General features: G+C 39.2%; 1 protein-coding gene across 1 annotated transcript; it reads right to left on the minus strand.

The window, feature by feature from the left end:
* Nucleotides 1-14,496: 14,496 nt before the first annotated feature.
* LOC149011952 (subtilisin-like protease SBT1.4) lies at nucleotides 14,497-17,476 on the minus strand. Its single transcript, XM_089163852.1, has one exon. It carries the CDS (start codon nucleotides 17,357-17,359, stop codon nucleotides 14,951-14,953), a length of 2,409 nt encoding a protein of 802 aa, XP_089019978.1. The 5' UTR covers nucleotides 17,360-17,476; the 3' UTR covers nucleotides 14,497-14,950.
* Nucleotides 17,477-20,701: the final 3,225 nt, after the last annotated feature.

Raw genomic sequence — 20,701 nt, forward strand, 5'->3', positions numbered from 1 at the left:
TACCCTATTGGCATGAGAATTGAGGCTAAGTGACCCGTGGCTGCTATATTGGATTAGTAGGCGCCCAAGGCCAGTAAGACTCCGTGAAGGGACATAGATGTACCATGGGGGCCATTCATTGGTGGGGTTGCATATGGTAGGTGTAGGGCTCATGGGCGCCTAAGACCAATGAGACTCTGTGAGGAGACACGAGAGCGTCAGCCCTATTATATGTAGATGATCAATAGGGTTACGAGTGTATGTTAAATAGTTGGTAGCCATCCCGTGAAGATATGACATTTTCTAGACTTGGAAGGATATTGGACCAAAGTGTGAGATGCATGTGGGAAGGTATTTGGACTTTCATTAATATGTTAAGGTAGATGACTTATGCACTGGGCTAGGTATTTCCCTGATACGTGCCAGTTATTATTCCAATTGGTCATTGTGAGATAGTGTGACCCTAAACCCCAGTCGGAGTTGTTGATTGGACTGTTATCCCTATACCTTGATCGTGATACTCAAGATCGGTGAGACTCCGTGAGACGTTTGTGTGAAACTACCCAGAAGGGACTCTGTGCATCTTAATGCATGTCTACCTAAATAGAGACCAGCATGATTAGAGTCTTAGGAGCACTCTTGCATTGCATTTCGCTTCATTTACACTTTTCATAAGTGAACTATTAAGTATGTGGACATATGTTGTTGAGGATCTTGCTAAATTCTATGGAACTCACCTGTTGTGGAAATATTGTTTTAGAATGTGCTGCAGGTTACGATGACTAGATAATACATGAGTACACGATGGATTCTCATGAGCTACTTGATTATGGGGATATTGACGTACATGGTGACTTGTGTGCATGTCTGGAGTGTTCCTATGACAACTTAGCCTTTTTGATTGGAGCTTAGTTATGTATAGAGACAGAGATACGTTTGATTGGAACATTTACCATTTAGATTTAGATAGAATTATCAATGATTGTAATTAAACATTTCTTCCTTTCCTTCCTTTTGATACAATTATCATCATAAACTTCTACTAACTTTTTATACAATTTCGACGTGACTATTATTCTTGCTCAATGATTATGTTATCGTATAGATTGTTTATGGGATTGAACGTAAACCTGATCTTGCAATTGTAGATTACATCTTTTGGTATTCGGGTAAGTTTAGTACTAGTTGGGTGAAGTGTGACAACTAAAATCTACACTACATGCTCAAACTAAGATAGAGGAAAGAACATTGTTGTTTGATTGATTTGTGTGTTCATTTAAGTACAAAATGATAATTATTTATAGAGTACAAATATTAGCCACCCATAGGCAACTACCCTTGGATAAGAATCCAAACAACTGGGGAAAAATAACTTTGATAACCACCTTTAACCGCTAGCCTCTTCGCCTGTCTCATCCCTTGCCTCGGTCAGTCTTGCGACATTCTTCTCATCTTAGGCTTACAATTAATTGGAACCTTAATCCTAGTATGTATTTGGCCTGGTTTGCCATTGAACCAGGTCATAATCCATTGACTTTTTTTGAAACTAACAATAACATTACAATTCTTCCAAGCCTCGATCATGCTTCCAAATCATTCATCCTCAAACTTAATCTAAATACCAATCTCCAAACCTAAGGATGTCACTCCATCATGAATTCTAAAATCCAATCAATAATGCCACACTGCAAAAACAATAATAATAATAAAAAAAATTCATGCGCTAAAGCTCATCAATCATGGTTTTTGAAGCGAATGAGTATCTTGCCGTGTTTCTAATTATGCAATCCTATTTTTAGCATTGAAGCGTCCAAAATCTGCTTAGCCTTGAGATACTTGAGGAATCACTTGCAAAACAGTATTAGACGTGGCCCAACCGTGGGGTCGGGAGGCCACCTCCAAAGGCTAAGTCAGTTATGAAACTGATCACAAAGCTCTAGCGAGTTGCAGAGCATAAATTGAATACAATAGTAAGGGCAAAAATTCCAATACCTTCTCTGTGCGTAGGCTACTTGTGTCACACCCCACCCGCCGGTCTCGGTTACCCGCCCGATAACCCATGGGTGCGATCCGTCACAAGATCCAAGGTTTTAGTCTATCAACAATATTTAAGACAAATAAAGATAATTAAGAGCGAAGACTATTCAATAACTGAATTAAATGAATTACAGGAGTCCAAATACTCCAATAATAATAATAAAGGATAGAAATAATGAATAAAATGGATAAAGGTTCAGCGGAAGTAAACAAAAGAATTATATCAATTTCTTCCCAGTTTCCTTTTCTAAATCCAAAAAGTGTTTTTCATGGATCTCAAGGTAAGGTGTTCTCCAATTCAACTCTATTCGCCGAGCAAACTTTCTAACCACCTTCCGTCTTTGATCATCAATAGGTGCAATAAGCGCACTCCATGCAGCTGCAGGAGCTCCCGCACATGCTATTTCCATCTCCCACTGACGGTGCCACATCTTCTTCATACGGGATGGTTCCTTCATAGGAAACCAGTCCATCCTCCTGTATAATTCCTTCTTCTGTGCAGGCTAATAAACAATACAAAATACAGACGTGAGTTCTAGAGAACTCAGTAGGAAACAATCACAAATCCCATCAATTATCCAACAAATGTCAAGATACATAAATAATATGAATGAATGCAACATATGAATGATACTATGATTTCTAACTATGCAGGTCTCTAATAGTTGACATGCTTTAAGTTATACACCAGCCCTCCTCTGGGTAAGTCTCATCACTCTGATCCGGCATGGACTGGCTACCTCTGTAGGGATCCTGGGAAAAAGGGAAAGTCCACACCTGGCTCTCAATTCCATGGCTGGGGGTTAAGTCAACACTCTCTTACCACGACCATTGGTAATGAGTACTGGCGCATGTCGGGGTTTCTAATCCAATGCAAGGTCATCCTGGTTACATGTCTACATGAAGTCCAGATACATCCCCTATGGCACCAACCAACTCGGTTCAGTATCCTTCGCAACCTAGGAGAGAGAATCCTCACGGACTGGCTACCCTTGTTGGACTCTACTCCTTAACCCTATGGTCATCCACATATTATTGGGGCGGATGCTCTCATGATTCCTCACGACACCCGGTTCGATCCTTGGACATCCATGAGCCCTACCCTAACATATGCAACCCTACCATTTATATGACTAACAGTGGACCACAATGTCACATCACTGTCATCACGGGTCACTCGGTTTCAATCCCCCTACCGAAAGGGTAGTAGCATGTGGGGTACCTAACCATCCAAATCTAGACTCTACCTAATTAATGCCATCAAATAGTAAAGACAGTGCTGGAGACATCAGCAGGCATGTGTCCCATTCCACAGCCTTCTGATATCCCTAGCTAAGATATCCCAAAATAGATACCTCATCCATCAAAACCATATACCAACTACCATCAATACATAACATTCATAATCAACACAATATGTATATCAGTAAGACAAACAGCAGTAAAGTAATATGATTTCTATATAAGACATATAAACAACAGCATATATAAAGAAATATGATTTCAAATATACACTAGATTAACATATTATAAGTCTATTCAAGAGATAGGATGAATTGTCCTTACCTGCATATAAGTAAGATTGTCCGTAAAATGAAATCCGATAATTATTATATGACTTTTCTTTCAAACAGTGATTACCTATAAACAGGGTTACAGTAACATATAAGTTAAATGAATCAATTTGAATCAGAACCAAAAACCATTTGGTCTCTGTTTATCAGCCGGTCGCTTAGGTTGAGCGACCACCACTAGTGATCGCCCCAAAAACAATGAGTTTCAATCCGAAACTCAGGCTCCTGATTACTCGTTTTCAATCCGGATTTCGAGTAATCTTGACCTAAGTCTCGAATCTAATACTCCCTAAGCCAAAAGGGTGAGGGAAAACTAACCATTACCATCAATAGATTACCCAGAACTCTCCCCTTGACTGGATTAACCTTCTACGAAAACAGGGTTTCGTTTACGGTTAATTCATCTCAAGTAGATTAAAAAGAGAGTTAAAAGATCCAAGGGGGTAACCACAAAGACGAGGGGGTGGGTTAACACTAATTTAACGAACAAAGAGAGTAAAGAACAAATGATTAATTCATTACCTCACGCCAGAGAGTCAGAGAAGGAAAGGACTGATCTCCAAGTCACTGCCAGCACTCCAGAGTCTCTTTCGGAACTTCCCCGCAGCCGTCTAACCTCCAAAATTAGCAACCACGAATAAAATATTCGTTACTTAGACAAGGGTTGCCTTCTATAGAAGTCAAGGGGCAAAATAGGGTAAAATTCCCGAAAACAGACCGGGCAGTCGCTCCAGGTGGTCGCTTGGTTTAATTGACCGCCACTAGCAACCGCCCCCATGTAATTTTCCATACAAGGGTGCTTTTGCTAGGGGGTTGATACCCAAGGCCAACCTAGCCCTAAAGAAGAGATGGGGGAGATCTTACCTTCATTCCGGACATCTCCGAACAACACTTGACTTCCGGAATTCCAAAATCCAACCAAGGCAAGCTCTTCAGATAAAGGATCCAGATCCATGGGTTCAGGGTTTGGATCATGGACTTCAATCTGGACACTCCACAAATTCACCCGACTAGACCTTCGGGTTCTCGGACCTGAAATACGGATCTCAGGTTAGAAATATGGGGGTTGTTACAACTTGTTTATATAGGTTTTACCTCTTGTTCTCGGTCGTTGGATTCGTTCATGATCCTTCTTGGTGGTCGTCTGATTGTAGGGTTTTACCCCTTTCCTCGGGGGTGGAAGCAGTTTTCTCATAAAGCACGATCTTTCCCCCGCATCAGTGGTAGTTACCATGAATAACACAATTGCCCACTCCTCAAAGTAGCAATAACCGTTTATAACTCAATCACGTATCCCGAACTCTTCGAGGTCATGTCTATATCTATAACTGTAGAGTCAGTCATCCTCACACAACTGATGGTTTAAACCAAGAATCGGTCCCGACCATGCCATGGTCGTTGCTAACCAGGATTTATGACCTGACCATGGTTCAACCGGGTTCGGTAATATTTTATCCATATCATGAGCCCCCCCAAGCCGAGTGATCAGGAGAAGCCCCCAGACCTAATGCTTGGCTTGCCTTTCTCGATCTCGATCATGAATAAAGTTGAAATGTCTCTTCATTCTTGAAAAAATCACATTTATTGCTATTGTGCCTTTGCTCAGTGGTGTGCTCTTGAGTGGCTTGAACTCCTCGTTATCTGTGCGCCGAACACCGCGTAGTCATTGGGAAGCGTTACCATCGTTGCCTTCACGTTCGTACTGTCAGTAATCGTCAACCAGTGATGGGTTTGGATTTGGTTCGTTGGATGTTGATAGTCGAACCGTCGCTCGAACTTGACTATTGATCTGAATGCATCTCGTTCGTACACGATCTTGCCTTTTTCCTTTTGACATTGTGTAACTTGATACGACTAACTTAAGCCGAGTCCAATCCTCCGTCTTCACAATAAAACTTTAGTCGAGTAAGTTGTAGGTCCCGACCGTTATGTTATGGGGTCTTACTCGAAAAATACGAGGCCCTGCAATCTTCTTTGATGATAACCCGATCATAGTAAATTCTCGACAGGTACATTATAGGGTCTTACTCGGAAAATCCGAGGCCCTCTTTCTTAGGTCTCATTCGGGAAGCCCGAAGCCATTATGTGGTCTTATTCGGGAAATTTGAATCCCTGCTAGGAGATCTTAGTCGGCTGTAACCGCAACCTTGTCTTAGGAAGTCTCATTTGGGGAAAGGCGATTCTTTGTTGGGGGTCTCATTCGGGTTTGTCCGATGCCCCATAATTAGAAAATTTCCTTAGAATTTAAGCTTTTGAAGGTCTCATTCGGTTCGAAACCGAAGCCTTGTACTTGGGAAAATTCCTGAGAATTCCTCTAAGTTTTTGGAGGTCTCATTCGGGTTGGTCCAATGCCTCTACTTAGGAATTTCCTAAAAAATTCACTACTAAGCTTTAGAAGGTCTCATTCGGTCATAGCCGATGCCTCTTGGGAGGTCTCATTCGGTTGTAACCAATGCCTCTATGGGGTCTTATTCGGGAAATCTGAAGCCTTGCATCATAAATTCCCGATCGTTGTTAGTTCGCCACCGGTGCGTTATTGGGTCGTACTCATAAAATCCGAGGCCCAATCTCTTATGTCTTAGTCTTTCGTAACCGAAGCCTCTACTTAGAGAATTCCTAAGAATTCTTCTAAGCTTTTGGAGGTCTCATTCGGGTTTTAAACTGAAGCCTCTACTTAGAGAATTCTTGAGAATTCTTCTAAGCTTTCGGAGGTCCCACTCGCATTTTAAACTGAAGCCTCTACTTAGAGAATTCCTAAGAATTCTTCTAAGCTTTCAAAGGTCCTACTCGAGTTTTAAACCGAAGCCTCTACTTAGAGAATTCCTGATAATTCTTCTAAGCTTTCAGAGGTCCTACTCGGGTATTAAACTGAAGTCTCGTCTTAGGAAGTCTCATTCGGGCAAAGCTAATGCTTCGTTGGGAGGTCTCACTCGGGTATAGCCGAAGCCTTATCTTAGGAAGTCTCATTCGAGCAAAGCCGATGCTTCGTTGGGAGGTCTAACTTAGGCATAGCTGAAGCCTCATCTTAGGAAATCTCATTCGGGCAAAGTCGATGCTTCGTTGGGAGGTCTAACTCGAGCATAGCCGAAGCCTCATCTTAGGAAGTCTCATTCGGGCAAAGTCGATGCTTCGTTGGGAGGTCTAACTCGAGCATAGCCGAAGCCTCATCTTAGGAAGTCTCATTCGGGCAAAGCCGATGCTTCATTGGGAGGTCTCACTCGGGCATAGCCAAAGCCTCGTACCTAGGAAATTCCTTAGAATTTTTCTAGGCTTTTGAAGGTCTCACTTGGGTAAGAAACTGAAGCCTTTTGAATTAGAACTCCTTTAGAACCGCCAATCCTATATGCCCCTATTCAAAAATATAGATTGCATAAAAAATGTGGCTTGTCTACACAAGGAAATGAAAGTAACTAAGGATATAACTTTTTCAGATGTCTTGCATTCCAAGATCGATCAAGTTCACGATCGGTAGCTCAGTTCTTCAGCTTATACGCTCCCGAACCAACTGGTTTGACTATCATATATGGCCCTTCCCATGAAGGATCCAACTTCTTTTGGTGACACGAATCTAATGCCAAAGTACTTCTGAGGACTAAATCCCCCGATTGAAATTGTGGATGCTTCACTCGGGTATTATAATGGGAGGCCACGTTCCTGTGAAATCTTCTGATTGTTCGGACCCGATGTGGGTTGTTCTTCCTGTATCCTCAGAGTCCAACAGGATTCACTCCAACTTTTCTATAGGTTCGGGCCTCTGTATCTCATCCTCGTTCCGATCATCACGAACTTCTATTGGTAAGGCCATAGCCTTCCTGGGCCCAGCTTTATCCTTCAAATAGGAAACATAGTACTGTCGAGAGGTTTTTTTATTAGAAGTTACCTCTCCAATTTCTTTATCAGTCGGGAATTTGATCTTCATGTGTTTGGTCGAAACCACCACTCCTAGCTTTGTAAGACATGGCCTCCCAAGGATGACATTATAAGCTGGTAGCTCCCGAACAACTAAAAAGTTTACCTAGGTAGTGGTTTCTTTCGGAAATTCCCCGGCGTGAAGTTCAGTTGTACTAATCCCTCTGCAATCGTTGATGATCCAGCAAATCCATATAAATGGGTAGAGGATGGCTTAATCAAATCTTCCTTGACTTTCAGCTTCTGGTAGGCCCCGTATGACAAAAGATCTGCTGACTATCGTGTATCAACCAATACTCTATGTACTTCCCGACGACCGATTTTGACTTTGATTACAATTGTGTCATCATGAGGAGTGCACACGCCTCTTTCATCTTCTTCATTGAATGTGAAGCTTTCGTCCATATTTTATCTTTTTTTGCTTCTACACCTCTCCCGAACCGACAAACTTGGATTCGGCCTTCAATCTTCTGAAGGATTTGGGCTTTTGGCCCTCGAATATGGTAAGAATGGAGATCAGCTAGCTCCGATAACTTCTTTGCCCTTGTTTGATTGGGGAGCTTCGGCTCTACGATCTCTGCTCCCTTCTCTTTTCAGCAACTGCTCTTCTTTCCAGATCACCTCCCCAGTCTTTAACAAAGTTTGTCAAATGCCCCTGAGATATTAGCCTTTCAATATCTGCCTTCAAATGTAATACCCCTAGATTTTACTAAGGGTATTTTTGTCATTTACCTTATATTATAGCCCTAACTATATTATATAGTAGTATTTTATATTCCATATAATATAATGTGATCTAAATTATTTGTAGCATTATTATTGTTAGTTTCTAAGAAAATTTATGAATTAAACTAAAAAGAAGAAGAATTTAAAAACAAAAATGAATAAAGTAATTTATTGTTATAATTACACTTAATTTTAATAATTATGAAATCTGTTAAATAAGTATAATATGTTAGTATAATGAATTTAATAAATTTTCTTAATTTTTTTAATTGAAACAAAACTTTAAGAAGAGAAAGAGAAGAAAAGCAAAAAATGCAAACTCTAATCCGTTTTATCAAAATAATAAAACATAAGAAGGTTAAATGCTTATTATGAAATTAATATCATTAATATACATTAATATATATTGGTATTACTAAACTTAAATTTTATATTGTTTCATTTATTATTACATTTGTTATATCACATTTTTTTTAGTATAAATAGAGTTGAGACTTGATCTCACGAGAGGGAGATTTCCAGAGAGAGAGAGAGAGAGAGAGAGAGAGAAAGAGAGAGAGAACTCACTAAAATCAATAGAAATTTCTAAGTTTCTATTGATTTTGAACAGAATCCATTTCACTGTAATCGTTTATACTAATTTGTGTTTTCTTGGACCACTCAAAGCATTGCAATATCGTAATCTTGAATCCATCGTGAAGGCAAGTGATAATCTTGCATTATATCCACTTGTTTGAATAATTACGTAATTGATCTGTATTGCTAGTGAGAATCCTTCGTGTATATTTACTCGCTTGAATCATTGAGTTATTTGATTTTTATGTTGCAAGTGATAATCTTGCAATATATCCACTTGTTTGAATAATTGCGTATTTGATCTATATTACAAGTGAAAATCTTGCACTATGTCTACATATTTGATATATTGTCTTTTATTTAATCCAAATTGCAAGTGATAATCTTCCACTATATTCACTTGTTTGAATAATTGCATATTTGATATAAATTTTAAGTAATAATTCTTCATATTATCTATAGTTTGAAATATTGTGTTTTATCTTGATATGTATTGTAAGTGAGAATCTTTTATGTATGTCTACTAACTTGAACCATTTATCATTTGATCTATATTGCAAATCCTGCGTTATATCTATATGTTTGGTTTATTGTCTTTTATAAATTTCTATAAATATCAAGATTTGGCATTGCATTGCATATTGCATTATAAGAAGAAGATATAAACTTTTCAATTTATCATGATACGATAGAGAATTGGATGGGTTGATAGGGCTGTGTAACGCGCGCAGGCCACGTAACGGCGTGAATCAATCTTCATCCTTTCCTATTAGAAAAACCCATGATAACACTGGAGGGATCAACACACATATCAGAGCTGTATAACGCGTGCAGGCCATGTAACGGCATGGGGCATCGTATTGTTTCCAAATAAGATAAATAATCATTTTGTGCATTAGCATTATTGCATTATTTATTCCCTTTCATTGTATTTTTTTTGTATTGTTTCGATACATTATTTCAAACATGTCGATATCTTGCTGGATTTGATCTTGCTAAGTTTTTCGAAACTTACCCAATATTTTTCTCCAGATGGTGAATGTGTAGGGCATGACTTTGAAGAATTGGGTCGTGATACAGAAGAAATCCATATTGCTGATGAACCTCATTCATATATTATTTGTTAAGGACATAAAATATGCTTTTTATCTATATTTAAATAATTATGTAATTGGTGATGAAATGTTCTATTTGATAAATGTAATAGTCGAACCCATTTATTTTGGATATTTTAGAATAATGGAAATGTTTCAGTTTATTACAATAGACTTCCACTGCTTAAATATTCTAAATTCCTTGAGTTTAATTTATGGTCTATTTTATCACGACTGGTTCACTACCTAAGGAAAAACCGGTTCTTGGGTTAAGTATCGACCTAATTTCCCATATTGGGAATCGGGGCGTTACATCAAATGATGGCATTCGTTCATATAATGTCCGTAATCTTTGTAGAAACGACAATATTTTTCCATATTTCACTCCCCAGATTTGGCAATTGTCTTTGGTGGCCATTTCAAGATATCTTGATTTTTGATCTGCATCAAGATTTCCGACTGTGGGGTAATCAGTGGTGTATACTCTGCATGGTCGGGCGATCTCTGCCTCCATCCTGAGCATTGTTTCCTGCCTTGATTATTGTTTGGCACCTTCAATCCCTTGGCCTTTCTCAGGTACCTTCTGGTCTTTGTTAGAAGCATTGATTTCTCCTAGCCGAGCGTCAAGGATCTCAGTCACTTAAGCTTGCTTTTGACACCTTTGTACGAGTTCGGGATAGGTAGTAGGCATATCTTGAAGTAATAATTCTAGGAGTTTTCTGTTGGTGAGGCCTGTGAAAAGTGCAGTCTTGGCTACTTGTTCATCCAAGTTCTCAATCTCCATTGTAGCTTTGTTGAACCTCTACAAGTAATCCTGAATAGACTCAGTATTTCCTTGCTTTACAGTGAACAATGTCTCCTCAGTCTTCTTGGTCTGTATTCCACTTTGGAAATGATCAATGAACTTTCAAGCCAATTCTTCAAAATCACCAATCCTTCCCAATGGTAGATTCGAGAACCACTTTTGTGCTACTTCAATGAGTGACGACCCGAATACTCTACACATTATTTCGTCCAAATTACCAGCAACAACCATGGTCTACTGGTAATAACTTATATGTTCTATTGGATCTCCCGATCCATCAAATGGAGAAAATGTGGGGAGTTTGAAACTATGGGGGAAATCATACCTGGCAATGTGGTTCATGAAAGGAGTTTTTCTGATGACAGAGTATATATCATCGGTCCTTCTTCCTCTTGTGAGTTGCCCCAATTTCTGATTAATGTCCGCTAGTTCCTAATCAATTTGCACCGTCTGAACGCCATCGGTCCGAACACTATCCCTACCTGAACGTTGGGACGTAGGAGTATGTGTACGCACCCCTCATTCTCGTCGGGTAATAATTCTGGTTATGCTCCCTTGCACCCTTTCTCGACCGCGTTGTTCATCCCGCCTAGGTATATCTGCCATTCTTCTGGCTCTGGATCAACCTTCCCGATCATCATGAGGATTTTTGCCTAAAGTTCTGTCCAATTTGGTATTTACTTCTCTAAGGAGAATGTCCTTGGACCGGGGAAAGTCGTATCCCTGTTCTTCACGTCCCATCCTAGGCCTCCTCCCAATCATGATGATTTGGATCTCTAGGAGCTCCCAAACGTCTTGCCACCGTACGAAGCATTTGTTGCATCTCCAAAAATTGAATTTGCATCTAATTCATTTGTTCTTGAAGGTTGTTTGGTTGTTCACCTCCAACCAGCCCTTCATCTACATGGACTTCTTCATTACGAGCATGACTTCCTTTAGGAGGATCGTCTCCTTCTGGAGGTGGATCTCCTCCAAGAGGAGGAGGAGGAGGAGGAGGAGCATTGGTTCCTTAAAGCTGCTAATCTGGTAAACATGGCTTTTTGAAGCGTTTCCCACAGACGACGCCAAATGATGCATCCAAAATCTGCTTAGCCTTGAGATACTTGAGGAATCACCTGCAAAACAATGTTAGACGTGGCCCCACCATGGGGTCGGAGGCCACCTCCGAAGGCTAAGTCAGTTATGGAACTAATCACAAAGCTTGGGCGAGTTGAGCAAAAATTGAATATGATAGTAAGGGAAACGATTCCGATACCTTCTCTATGCGTAGGCTACTTCTTTATATAGGTTTTACCTCTTGTTCTCAGTCATTGGATTCGTTCATGATCCTTCTTGGTGGTCGTTCGATTGTAGGGTTTTACCCATTTCCTCGGGGGTGGAAGCAGTTTTCTCATAAAGCACGATCTTTCCCCCGCAACAGTGGTAGTTTCCATGAATAACACAACTGCCCACTCCTCAAAGTAGCAATAACTGTTTATAACTCAATCACGTATCCCGAACTCTTCGAGGTCATGTCTATATCTATAACTGTAGAGTTAGTCATCCTCATGCAACTGATGGTTTAAACCAAGAATCGGTCCCGACCATGCCATGGTCTTTGCTAACCAGTATCTATGACCTGACCGTGGTTCAACCAGGTTCAGTAATATTTTATCCATAGCAAGCACTAAAATATTAGATAGTATAATCAGGTATATCACATGTGATGATGTTAGGAAATGCCCCATGTTTCTTGATAACTAAAACCAGCACCTAACCATTAGAATGATCGATCACGTTCCTAGATTATGATTATCTCTCCCTTTTGCACACCAAAAATGGCGAACAGAAAATAGAAATTCAATATTGAATAATAAATCAATGCTTCCATATAGGAGGTTAAATCTTGAATCCCTCGATGCTTAGGACAAAACCCCGCCTATATTAAGTATATAAAAGCTTCACTAAGGATGTACTTGAAGTGCGCATAAACTGACCCGAATGAACCTCAAATTGTTTATAAAAAAAGATGAACTAGCAAAAGAAGATTATTCTTATTAGTTTTAGGGTAAAAACTAATAAGAGAAGATACACTAATAATCCTTTTGACATCATAGGGAATTAAAAAGATAGCAATCTCCGAAATTCTCTTATATTGAAAACTATTACATATGAATAGAAACATATATAACTGAAATACAAATGCTCATATTCCATACTGTCAAAATATATCCAACAATACAACATCAAACGGATACTGTGAACTTGAAACATTCATGTAAAAAGACAAATCAATTAAGTTGCAATATCACTTATCAATAAAAGTAGAACTCATATAGAAATCATAAAAACTTACCAATGGCTTCCCACCCCCACACAAACACATAAAGTCCTGACTAAATCTCACATAGTCAAAGAAGACCAAAAAAAAAAACTCCTATAGTCACAATTTTTGTACGGTCCCTTGGTTATAACTATTCAAATTCCAAGCAAGGAAACTGAAATAAATGTTAACTGTAAAGCCACACTAGCAATGGAAAACAAAATATTCCTTAATAGTGGTAGAGTCCCTATCACAACTGAACTGGAAATTAAAAGTATAAGAAAATAAGAAGACAAATGATCATAGCAAGTTTTGAACAGGTCACTATGACTTGTTTGTACAAACCGATGAGAAAGGCCTTTCAAGCAAAGTTTAAAGCATCCCACTATATGATAAGATATTATTAGCCCATATGTATCTTTAATTGGATACAACGATACAATACATATCAATACGTCTTTTTGTTGGATTACAATAAAATGCATTGGTACTTGATACCTCGCTTTTAAGTCCTATTTCTCCTCTATGGCAGTAGGACGTTAAGTCTAACGAATCAATCAATCAATGCATACAAAACAGCACCAGAAACCTCACGATCTGTCATTTCATGGGACAAATACATAAACTCAATGATATCCTACATAACAACAATAAACTAATCAGAATAATGTGAGTATCTAATCCATCAATATTCAATATTCAACCTGAAAGTGTCAAATGAAATTTACAAATCTATAACACCATCAAATGGATGATCAGGCTGTGCCCTCACTCTATATCAATCAGTAGCAAAGTGTGTCAATATTCCTCAAAACATACAAAACCCACATGAAGAAGAGCGAAATGAAAAGCTTTACTCAACCCAGATTACAGTATTTAATTAAATGACACAACATAGAACAAATCCCATATGCAATAACTCAAACCCAGAAGGTTGTATACCCAACAATACAACACTAAACAAATTATGTGAAGTCATAAATGAATCCCACATGAAAATAGACAAATCAATTAAGTGCAATCCCCAACTATTACAAATGAGGCATCCAGCCTATAGGAAAACTATATTTTTGGAACCTCATGATTCATATAATGTGTTTTATTCCGATGTCAGTAAGCTCTCATCCGAGGAAACTTAAAAATTCAGTTATTTCATGCTTAAGCATCATTATCACTTTCTTCTGTCAAATTATGAACATTCCACACAATTTTTCTAACCTCATTTTGTTTCATAAATTTGATTTTGATTTTCATCCTTGAATAAGGATAAAACCATGTTAAATGACATTGAAAATATCAGTAACAGATTAAACCTAAATCCATATTTCAATCATGGCATTCTTTTTTTTGGTAACCTAAGTCATAGCTTTCACAGATGAATTTATTAATTTATGTTGCCTAAGAAATATATATATATATATATATATATATACACTAGATAGATTAAAAACATTTTTTTGTCAAAACATAACTAAATGTTTGGAAGAAAAAAAATTATATTCAAACTTGTATTTGAATACCACAAAACAAGTGCACTTGCATGTTGTCTATACTTAAATATACTACAACAGGACAACTCAAACCAGTGCACATATGTTACTTAAATTAGTTTACATTAAATTGATCAAGCATACATTAAATTGATCAAGCATACATTAATTACAAGTTTTGTAACATTTTACATGCAAACAAAAAGATAATCTACTTGATTAACCAGCTACTTAGTTGTCATATATGACTAATTTATTTCTCTCTTTTTTTCACTGAGATGCTTCTGCCCCCTTCTTCTTCATCCTCTAGGAAACCAAATAAATAGGGCCTGGATCTATCAAAAATAAACAGAATAAATAGAGCCCAGATCTCCATGATCAAGCTTGACATTACACATAAACAATATACAAGCTTCTACCTCTTCTGGCTCTTCAAAACCAGACATACTACTTACTACTTAGAAGCTTGATCTCCCTGATTCTTCTTCCTTAATGCTGGCCAGATAAGATGAGATACCGTAGTCGGAGTTCTGAAGCCATCTGATTGCTATTGGGCTTCTCACCACGTGGGTCCCGTCACTCCACTCGATCCCACCAAATGCAGCCGTCTGATCTTTGATCGAACTGTCGGAAGAGGAAGAAGAGAATGTTATCCTATACCCCAGTGTCTGATTTGCCGCACTGAACACTAGCTTGCTCGGGCTAACTGTAATCCCAACCGTCGGTGGACCCCACACCTTTGCTTCATAAACGACATCCGATACACTACCAACGTTTGTAACAAACCTATCGTAGCTGACCACGTCAGCTTTGGGTTTGAACACGACCGAGAAGGATGGGTAGTTGAGATCACCGGGACTACTCAATTTCGGTGAGTGCGAAGCACAGTCCACAGTGGAATGGTCCCTAACGAAGATATCTATCTGCTTCGAATCGAATCCAACGGCACAGAGGAATGCCACGTAGTCATTTACACCTACGTCGTACACCAAACCTGGGTCTAAGGCTCTATTTGGATCCACGTGTCCTGAACCGTGAACGAACGGTGTGGATTCACCCGCGTTGGCAAGATCAGTGATGTTCTTGCCTGAGTTATCAAGATTGTAAGCCGTGGTCATTAGGGCAGATTTCACGGCGGCTGGGGTCCACCCAGGGTGGGCCTTCCGTAGCAAAGCCGCTAATCCGCTAACGTGAGGGCATGCCATGGAGGTTCCAGATATGATATTGAAATCTACGCGCCTAGGGTCGAAATCCAGATCGGTCGGACCAACCGCGCCGGTCCAACCGGCTAGAATGTTGACCCCAGGAGCTATGACGTCCGGTTTGAGAATCTCCGCCGTCAGATGATTCGGACCACGACTCGAGAAGGCGGCGACTTTGGGAGCGGCGATTGCAGATCCAATCACCGTTCCCCTGGAGACAATGGTGGCCGTCGGCGCCGGATCCGATCGTGCGTATTCACGGATCTTGTCGGCGGCGGATTGGCCAACCATGGTTGCAGGGATGAGATGTGAATCGGCGATGAGCTCTTCGCCGCTCTCGGCGGTGTTCGCCATTACCATTCCGATACCGCCGGCGGCATTGACTACACTCCCTTTCTCCACTCTCGCGTTACCGCCGCGGTCGCAGATGACGATCTTTCCGGTTACTTTGGAGGAATCGAGTTCGCCGGGGTAGCAGTATCTGCTACCACAGTCGGCAGCGTAGACGAGCGGATACCTACTTTGTCGGTCGAGTGGTTCACCGGAGCAAAGAGAAACTCCGGTGAACACTCTTCCATCACCGAGGACAGCATCGGCCGGAAAGTCTCTATCGATGGTGGAGGCACCGACGGTGAGGATCCATGGCGCAATGTTGACAGCAGTAAAAGGCGAAGGTCCAGAATTCCCAGCCGAGCAAGAAACAAGAACGCCTTTCTGCATCGCACCGAAAGCTCCGATCGCGATCGAATCGTGATCGTAAGGAGGAGCATAACCACCTGCTCCTACAGATAGAGAGATAACATGAACGCCATCCGCAACGGCTTGATCCATGGCGGCGAGGATATCGGAATCGAAACAACCTACGCTCCAGCAGATCTTGTAGGCGGCGATTCTCGCCTTCGTAGCCATCCCTCTCGCTTCTCCAACCGCGTATTTGAATAAACCAGCATTTTTAACGGCAGATCCGGCGGCGGTGGACGAGGTATGTGTGCCGTGACCTTCCGTGTCTCTGGGAGATTTGGATTCGAGGGACTCATTCATTGGTCTCCCCATTGCGGCTTCGTATCCCTTGTAGAAAGCTCTGGCACCTATGATCTTCTTGGTACAAGCAGGGAACTCAGGTCCAGTTTCGCAGATACCTTTCCAATTAGAAGGCGCAGCGGTCAATCCAGAATCGGAAAAGCTAGGTCGCTCCGGCCAGATTCCTGTATCGAGGAGGCCAATGACAACATCATCAGCATAATCGGAATTAGGCCAGATACCAGAATCCTCCGCAAGACCTAGAAAGCTAGGTGTGTGGGTGGTGTGGAGGTGGCGGATCCGGTCGGGAATAACGGAGAGAACGCCTGGAACGCGGCGAAGATGGGCCGCTTGAGAGTGTGTGAGGCGGACGGAAAAGCCGGTGGCGGCGTGGTTGTAGGTGTAGATGATCTGGGAAGAAGGAGGCGAGTGAGGCAGAGATCGAAGAATCGAGGAATACCAGTGATGGTGGGTTGAGAACATCAACGGTTTCTGCGATGAGGAGACATGGATGATGAAGGTCTCTGGCTCCGAAGCAGAAGAAGATGATATGTTTGCAGTGGAGAGGAGAGAGAAGTAGAGAGAGAGAAAAAAGAAGACGGAAGGAACAACACTAATCCTTCTCTCCATTTTCCTTCTCTCCATTTTTCTGCTAATCCTTCCTGAGTCTTGAGTTTCACGAAATTAAAAAACGCATTAAAGCGGTTTACGAACAAACCTCTGTCTGCCGTAGCAAGAAAAACCGGTTGTGGTGCTGGAAAGAATCACCCTTTGGCTTCATTTTATAGAGGGATCTTTCCGCATCTCTCTTAGATCAAATATAGTAGTCACACGTGTCTACTTTTACCGCTGGTTGGCTTTTTATTATGTTTTTTTTTCTAATATCTGATACTTAGTGGGCCCGATGCCACCTTATAGATAGAAAATTGGAATATATTTAAAAAAAAATTACGTGATTAGCTAATTTTAGGTTTTCTCTTACAAAAATAATTACGTAATGTTTTACCTTACAAAAGTAGTCAAAACTGAGTTTTCATTGACAAAACTAGTTAAAATATTGATTTTTTTACCTCTATGGATATTTTTTTTACCCCTAAAACTGATCGCATTGAGCGAGAAAATCACTATTATGTCCAAAAGGAGAAAGTCATTATTTTTTATACATTTTGGACATTTTCACCCCTATGCCGATATGGTCAATTTTAAGGGTGAAAATGTCCAAAAAATTGGAAAAAACACTATTTTTCCTAGTTTTGTAATTACAAACTCAATTTTAACTAGTTTTGTAAAATAAAACATTAAGTGGCTATTTTTGTAAAGAGAAACCTAAAAGCAGCTAATCACTTAATTTTTTCAAGATATTTTATGTAGCTGTATCTCTTGAATAGACTTTTATTACTGCAAGCATGAAGCTGCTTATGGTGAGGATAAGATGAGTGGTCAACATCAAAATCTCAATCACTCGTTCTTTATATAAATTTTTAAAATTTTTTCAACCATATCTTCTTGTAAAAAAAATAAAAATATCTACAAAATGAGTGGTCGAGATTTCAACCTCCACCCTTCGATTTGATCACGGCCATACACAACTTAATGTTGTGCATTTAATGCACAACTGAAGTTAAACCTCCATTTTTGTTATGTTTGTTAGTTGAGAAAATAATGGGAAATTTTCGGAGATACTCTCTTACTATATCCCTTAAAATTAATGTTACCCCTTGAGCTGTCTAATTTATCAATCAGAACCTCTATAGTAAGAAACTTATATTAGTGAGACCCTTTGTTATCAAGAAATCAAAGTTATGTGCTGATATAAGCAAGTTAAATTTTTTGAAGAAAAAAAAAAAATACCCTTGATTGAGAAACCCTACGTTTGACTTGTTTTCGTTTTTATTTATTGTCACAACTACTCTTCTTTTTCCTTATGCAATCTTCATAATTTCCATTCTCGTAAGTTTTTTTTTTTTTTTTGGTGTTCTTCTCTCCTTTTCCATCTTATTTTCTTAAAATATGGGGGTAATGTTGAAAATAAATAAATAAACTTAGACTAACAGTATCAGTAATAGGGAGTCTGAATGATAAATTTAATTACTCTAAGGCAACATTAACAGTATGCAATAAGTCAAGAAGTGGCGTTGAAATTTTCTCAAAAATAATTATAGCATATAAACCGTGTAACGTCAAGGTCCTCAAAGAGTCATTTCTAAGAGTGAGTCAGGATCCTCAACCTATTACAATAGAGTTCTGTACTCCTCTCACACATTTACATCACACTAGGAGAGAGCTCCACCAATGAATTCTAAGGGCCTGTTTGGTTACATGAATCTAGAGATTTCAAATCTCTGGATTCATGAATTTGAGAATTTTACCCGTTTGGTTGCAAAAATCTCTAGATTCATGAAATCTAGAGATTCACATTTTTACACTAAAAACGTGAATATGTAGATTTATGGGTAAGGGGTGAAATCCAGAGATTTCAAAAAAGCTATACATTTGTACATTCACAAAAATCACGTCGATCAAATAATTTTTTAGGATGAATCCACAAATTTCATTCCACGACCAAACATCAAATTTTATAAATTATAACTCCATAGACTTGAAATCTATAGATTTGAAATCTCTAGATATTTGAAATCTCCAGACTCATGTAACCAAACAGGCCCTAAAGAAATAAGTCAAAAGTGGGACCCCTGTGAATTCCTTCTGGATTCTTCTCCTAATGTATGGTACAAAAATATGATACCATTTACCTCTATTTTGACGGACTAATACCTCTTAGTGAAGAGGTCGTGGGTTTGACTATCCCTAAGCCATATTAATAATTAATATCCCCATCCCCGGCTTAATAAAGCCCCTTTATACCACGACAAAAATTTCTAGACTCCAATTCTTATTCACTCCAGCTACTTTCTCCATAAACAATGCATGGTGTGGATTTTATGAAAGTTTTTACCAAAAAATGTTATCAAAAGATACAAAAGTGAATCTACTTGGGATTATGGCTAGATTCTTCCTAGAGATTCTACGAGAAATGGTAGATACTGATTTGACATCATTCAATCGGTCCAATTTTAGGTTATTGATTCAAATCATCAGTTATTACCGAAAAAAAAGTAAAAAGATTCAAATCATTAGTGATCCTCTAGGCTCTAAGTGTCAAGATTGTATCCAACCAATAACTTGAAAGCAACAAATGGCTAGGGATTCCTATATTGGATTCTACTACACAGGGTCCCACAAACTTTTTCTTGGCTAACTAACAAATCAATAACAATCCAAAATACAATGGGAAAAAAACGGATTTTTTTAATCAATAATTTCGTATTATATACTAGACTTCAAAACAAATTGATACAATTAAAACCAAATTTTCCTTTATAAATTAACTTCAATTGCTAATATGATTAGAGAACCCCCCCAATGTGGATGCGGCCGCTAACATAGTTCTTTGGATGGTCCACAATCAAATCGGTTTGAAATTTTAAATTTCAGGACTGATGAGGTGGTGATTTAATTTTTTCAGACTTAGTACAGTTTGGCTTTAAAATAGATTGGAGAAAAGTTACTCCTACCATTTTTTCAGATGCAAGAAGACTGGGCCTTCACTTCTCTGTCTTTAATGCTGCTCCTCCACAAGAAATTTTTTTGTGTCCTCCTGCTGTAAGCTGGGTTAAACTAAATATTGATGGGTCTTCTTTAGGCAATCCAGGAAGGTCTAGCGGTGGAGGAGTATATTAAAATGAAGTTGCTGCGGTGGTTTTCAATTTCAGTATCTTTTTAGATTTTAAAACCAACTTTGAGGCTGAATTGAAAACTTTCATTCACGAATTACGTTGGGCAAGACATTTACAAATTAAAAAGCTTTGGGTAGAAAGTGATTCAAAAGCTGTGGTGACTTTAATACAACAGAAGAAAATACATTGGTATATCTTTCATGTATGGAGAGAGTTACAAGAATATTTGTTGACTATAGATTGGAAGATT

Source organism: Hakea prostrata, chromosome 7 (assembly GCF_041222555.1).
Source record: "Hakea prostrata isolate BN-2017 chromosome 7, UWA_Hpros_2, whole genome shotgun sequence".
Lineage (NCBI taxonomy): Eukaryota > Viridiplantae > Streptophyta > Magnoliopsida > Proteales > Proteaceae > Hakea > Hakea prostrata.

Bases quoted from the DNA above. Each gene is read 5' to 3' on its own strand.
- LOC149011952 (XM_089163852.1), bottom strand. From the start codon at position 17,359: ATGGAGAGAAGGAAAATGGAGAGAAGGATTAGTGTTGTTCCTTCCGTC.